The sequence below is a fragment of the Anguilla rostrata genome, chromosome 6, assembly GCF_018555375.3.
Source record: "Anguilla rostrata isolate EN2019 chromosome 6, ASM1855537v3, whole genome shotgun sequence".
In the NCBI taxonomy this organism is placed as follows: Eukaryota; Metazoa; Chordata; class Actinopteri; order Anguilliformes; family Anguillidae; genus Anguilla; species Anguilla rostrata.
The window spans coordinates 32,895,551-32,901,506 of record NC_057938.1 but is presented as its reverse complement, the minus strand read 5'-3'; the positions used below and the strand labels follow the sequence as shown (position 1 = coordinate 32,901,506).

General features: G+C 39.3%; 1 protein-coding gene across 2 annotated transcripts in view; it reads left to right on the top strand.

Moving 5' to 3' along the window:
* LOC135257876 (keratinocyte-associated protein 3) overlaps positions 1-4,618 on the top strand; it is a 36,790-nt gene extending 32,172 nt beyond the window's left edge. For both annotated transcript variants that reach the window (XM_064341101.1, XM_064341098.1), the window contains 2 exons: positions 3,856-3,882; positions 4,480-4,618. In XM_064341101.1, the coding sequence (XP_064197171.1) occupies positions 3,856-3,882; positions 4,480-4,488 (36 nt within the window). In that variant the 3' untranslated portion in view covers positions 4,489-4,618. The remainder of the gene's footprint in view (positions 1-3,855; positions 3,883-4,479) is intronic.
* The last annotated feature ends 1,338 nt before the right edge of the window (positions 4,619-5,956 follow it).

The window sequence follows — 5,956 nt, the reverse complement described above, 5'->3', positions numbered from 1 at the left end:
TTAGACCCACGGTTCACCGAATGTACGATTTAGTTTTCTTCTGACACCAGTTGCAGCATTTGCTACTATTAAAGAGTCTCCGATACAGTTTACATGAATTGTGCATTTATTATGGCTGTTGTCGGCCACAACCACGCTTACAAACCAAGCCAACTTTCGTAAACTCGTCTTCTCTACGCCCTCTAGACAGACACTTCTTACTCTCACAGCTCAATTCACAGACTAAATACACACAGAGGAAGGGCCGTCTTGTCCCTAAACTCCACCCACATTTCCCAGGCAGCAGTGCACCCTCCTTAAAGCTGTATACTTCCCTAACTTTGTACATCCTTGACTCTAACACACTACAGTATTATTTTTTTCGACATTGGCAGACTACAGCATAATTTGCGTCTTTTGTTTATATTCAATATTAGTAATTGCAGCGAGAAACTGCAGCTGTAGACACAAGAAAGTTTGTTATATTATGACAGCAACGGAACAAAGCGGACTATATATATATAGGCTAGCCTATATTTACCGTCTTTGTTTTATTATACCAGCGTGTTTCCATGCGTTTGCAGAGAAACTCAAATACTATCAATAAAAATGGTTTAGCTATTTCTCAGTATAATGACGGACAGGGAGGGGACGATATGAAAACAATTTTCAACCGTCCACTACGTTTTGGCAATTTTCCAACACTCTCGTCATCACTGTTCCATGCATCACAAAAACTATTACACTACTAACGCTTACATTATTGTGAAATATCCACATTATATAATCACTAACCTATTTAAAGACACTCAATTTAAAAAATAACGTATAACTGAAATATTTTGAGCTGTAATACTTACATAGCAATGATGAAATTTTATCTGTGTTCAGTAGATAGAGACAGCGACAGTAATTCAATGATACAGTCCTATCCGCTTCTGTTTTGCTCCAGAAAACGATGTCAGATAGCCTAGGTCTATCTGCAAACATATGGCTTAGCTATGCCCAGAAGTCCTCAATAATAATAGTATTTTCCAAGAAATTATGAAAAATCGTTGACAACGTTTCGTTAGGTGCCGCATCTTTACTGCTACCACAGAGTGAATGCGATGATAAGAAAATGTTCGGTCACGCTGACCTATAAAACGCTATTCCAAAAGCAAAATCAGACATGTTATAGGCTACATAGTTAGAAAGCTTATACTCTCACCTACTGAATAAATGAATTGTCAATCAAGCCAAACTGTACTAAAAAGGGCGACAACGCCGTAAACAACAGGTGTGGTATTACGAACAGCTATTTTTGAAGGTAGGCTACCCAGGTATCACAAATGCGCGTATATTTCCAAGTCAATATATGACCAATCGGTCTCAAAAGGGACATCTCTACATGTAAAACCAACGGTAAGGTTGTATATTTATTCTATATTTAGTCCCAGATATTGATTGTAGAATGTCACATGGTATCATTTTTAAAAACATTGTCTCGTTTATTTCGTTATTCAGTGAGCAGCGTTTTCACTGCTGTATTGGCATATCTTGGGTTTATCTTGTTGCTATGACGGAACATGATTTTTTTTTTTTTTTTGCTGAGCCTCAGACACTTTTAGCGGAGAAAAAAAAACTTATATTATATTGTATTATATATTGATTCATAATAATAATAATATATCATATAATAACTATTAATAATAAATATATAGACACGATACATGGGTTCCACCAGCTTTGCTGCTTGACCCTAAATATACATGCATTGTGTGATGCCTAGTGTGACCTCCAGAATAGCTGTGTGTAATGACCACACGTTGTTTACGGCGTGTCGCCCTTTTATACAGTCGGCTGATTGACATTCATTATTCAGTAGGTCAGAGTTTAAGCTTTCTAACGAAACATTTTGCTTTTGGAATAGCGTTTTATAGGTGAGCTTTAAACGAAAATGTTCTTATCATCGGATTCACTCTGTGGTAGCAGTAAAAGACACTGCACCTAATGAAACACAGTCAACGATTTTTCGTAATTTCTTGTAAAATAATATCATTTTTGAGGACTTCTGGGCATAGCTAAGCCATATGTTTTCTGATAGACCTAGCTGACATTGTTTTCTGGAGCAAAACAGAAGCGAATAGAACAGTATCATTGATTTACTGTCTCTGTCTCCATCTACTGAACATAGATAAGATTTCATCATTGCTATGTAAGTATTACTGCTCAAAATATTTCGGTTATATATGTTATTTTTTAAATTGAGTGTCTTTAAATAGGTTAGTGGTACTATATAATGTGGATATTTCACACTGTAATGTAAGCGTTAGTTAGTAATGTAATAGTTTTTGTGAAGCATGCAACAGTGATGACATGAGAGTTGGAACATTGCCCAAACATGTCGTCCCATCCCCATACAAGAAAACATACGTTAGTACAGCGTATAGAAATACATACAAGAGTTAATTATTACACATTTAGGTATTGTACCACATTGTATGACAATATTTTTGCATTATTTTTTAATCTGATTGCAATGTTTCATCTTAAACCTTCATACGGAGCTCATTTATATGCTTTATAATGGACAAAAAGCATTTTATTCATTTTTGGAGAGATTTTGGATATTTTTCTGGACCTGTAGATATTTTCGACCACTGTACTGACTGAAAGCTTGTAATTCCCACTTGAAAATGGTGCAACAGTGAGTTTCTTGACTCAAAACAGTTGATTTTTAGTGAAATACATGAATATGTTGTGATTTACAGCAATGCATAATTTAGACATTTTGGATGGATTTGGAGACGCTGAGTACACTGCTTCATTTTTGCTTCATAGATCTTTAGTAGTTCTACATATTCACCCTTAGATTTTATGAACCTGTGGTCAAGAAGTTTTTGATCCAGCACATGTATAGTTTAACCTGCTGTATATATGCAATCTCTCAGTATTTCATTGCAAACTAAAATAGTGCAAATTCATTTTTGATTTCTTGTCTAGACAATTGCATTTGTGGCACTTTATTTCTTCCAAAATGATGAATATAAACTAATCTGTGTTAGTATTGTAAATTGTACAAATGTCTTGCTTCATTTAAGCCAGTTTTCAAGTCTCTGTGGTGTTCACATCTGGAGATATAAAGCTTTAAATAGGGTACCCCCTAAATGGGCAAGGATTGGCAAGATTTGGCATGTGCGCGAAGGGATTAAGATTATTTGGTTCCAGTCATAGTTAGCGTTAGGAGCTAACCGGCCATTACTTTTGAAAACTGCCATAGCATAAGAAAATATTCACAACTGTAACATTAGCAGAAGCGACTGAACAAGCATTGTCTAAATAACTAAGTTACAATAAGCTAGCGAACTAACACATCGAGCTAACATTAGCTAGCTAGCTAGGGTTTTAATGTTAGCTAGCTACGTTAACTGTTAAGTTAGTTTTTAAAAATGTTGGTACCAGGTTAGTTAGCTAGCTAGTACGTTAGCCGTCCTACATGATGGAATGGCATGTTAAGTCAACAAGAAACGAGCTAACATTAACGTTATTGTTTTGATCAACCGTGCCACATGTTATGGGTAACATTTAACTCATAGTTATTTGCAAACGCAAGGATGAATCTGGCTAACGACATAACGTTGCGACACACAAGAAAGCACGGGAGTGATATTTTTTTCCTAATAAAACCGATGTAGCAAGCATTCATCTCTAATTTTAGGTTTTAAAATGTGCATTTTCATTTAATGGTAATTTTAGGCGATACAAAACGGATTAACACAATCATGTGATTTTAATAATGTTCTACAGAACAAATATTTAATGTAACATGAATACAGAGCAAGTGTCTTTATATTAGATGCTCATGAGTAATCACATCCCTTTGACTTCTTACAGGGTAACTGCAGTGATCAGAGCCTTCAGGTAAGTAGATTCTTTCACACAAACTCGTTGAATAAAAACCTAATTCAAGACCACGTCCTGTATTGTAGCATTTTTATCTCATCCATTGTAAGTTTCCAAGTCAAAACACTCAGCAGAATTTTATATTTTTACACGTTTATCGGCTAATCCTATATTTTAATATCTCTGTGTTTCGCATCTCTGATTTCTCATGATCTTCTGCTTCCTGATCACGTGGGATATGATGTGTCTCCCCTTTTTTCATTTACCAAAACAAGTCTCATGGTCTAGCGACAGATAGCATCTATACAGTGTATGACTGAGACTTTTGTTTTGGACTTTTGAATTAGGTTTTTATTCAACGAGTTTGTGCAGAAAAATCAAGACCCATAGAATTTATTTTAGGCACGACTTTTAAGCGTGGCTCAGACGGATAACAAAGTCTGAGCAGCGTGTCGCACCTAGGTTAAAGTATAGTTGGTAGTGCAAAAGCTGGGAAGATGGGATGTACAAGGGATTGAAACCTTGATATTTTTACATACACATATGTGGACTTGGGGTATGACTACAGGTTGCCTTTGCACGTTTATAATTTTTTGTCTTTTTCAACTCTTGCAGCTGCAGTAATGAAATGGGGAAAAGACGCAACCGAGCAGATGATCAAACAACATGCTTCGGAGCACCTTAAGCATGCACCAGGGAGAAAGGGAGGTGGGGACACACAGGAGATGCACAGGAAGAATAATGAACTTTAAAGTTCATTATGTTCACTGTGCCATGGAGTGTGGCACAGTGGGTAAGGAACTGCGCTTGTAACCGAAAGGTCGTAGGTTCGATTCCCGGGTAAGGACACTGCCGTTGTACCCTTGAGCAAGGTACGTAACCTGCATTGCGTCAGTATCCAGCTGTATAAATGGATACAATGTAAAGTGCTATGTAAAAAAGTTGTGTACGTCGCTCTGGATAAGAGCGTCTGCTAAATGCCTGTAATGTAATGTAAAGTACTTTTTTAAAATAAAAATTCCAACGCAGTCGTATGAGTTGTGAAGCGTGTGTGCTAGGTGGAGGATTTAATTGTTATCCACTGCAGCGTACGTTAAGTTTCACTTTTGTTTTCATGATTTTTGGACACACACACCATCATCATTGGGGGTCACTCGAGGCGAGTATGACTGTTCTCTCCGTTGGGTCGTCTACTTGTGGGTCTTCAGATGGCTGTGGAGGCCGATCCGCGATCCACATACTTTGGTACAGTATGGGCAGGGGAGAGTGGTGGTGGTTGGTGGTGGTTGAGCCTTTTTCTCTCTCTCCTTGCGGTGCTGTTGCTTTATCTCTGTGGCACAGCGGAGTTCCATTTCATGACGGGCAGCTCCTTCCTGTACGGATTTCTTCCAGGAGCGCCTGTCAAATCAAATCAAATTTTATTTGTATAGCGTATTTTACAACAGTTGTCACAATACGCTTTACAGACAACCCTAGCCTAAACCCCCACAGGAGCAAGCCTAAGGCAACAGTGGCAAGGAAAAACTCCCTGTGGCAGATGGGGAGAAACCTTGGAAGGAACCAGGCTCAAGGGGGAAACCCATCCTCCTCTGGTCGGCTCAGGGTGCCGACTGGTGACCAGCATGTCAGCCAGTTTATGCACAAGATATGATATGTGATGTGGCTCAGATGATGGGTGGGGCCGGGTGGCGGTGATGGGGAACGGCAGGTGGCGGCAGATGTGGGCAGGGTGGAGGCAATAACGAAGGAGGGGCGGGACCGCAGAGGTGGGGGAGACCAGACGACTCTCGAAGCACTCTCGAGGGTTGGGGCAAGAGCCCCGCCGGCAGCGTGGGGAAGAGGGTGGAAACGGCAATTAGGGAATTTGCAATATAGCAGACAGTGAGTAAAGTGCCAGTGGTATGTATTGGGGGGACCCCGCCAGGAGTAGAATATGGCTGCATATCTACTAGGACAGGGATGGAGAGCCCATGCAGTCATGAGGGGTAGACAACCATACCCGCCTATCAAGAGCCAGCCCATGTAAAGTCGGATCACAGCTGATTGACAGGTGACAGTAAGGAAAGGATTGCCACCTACAAAGCTCTATGAC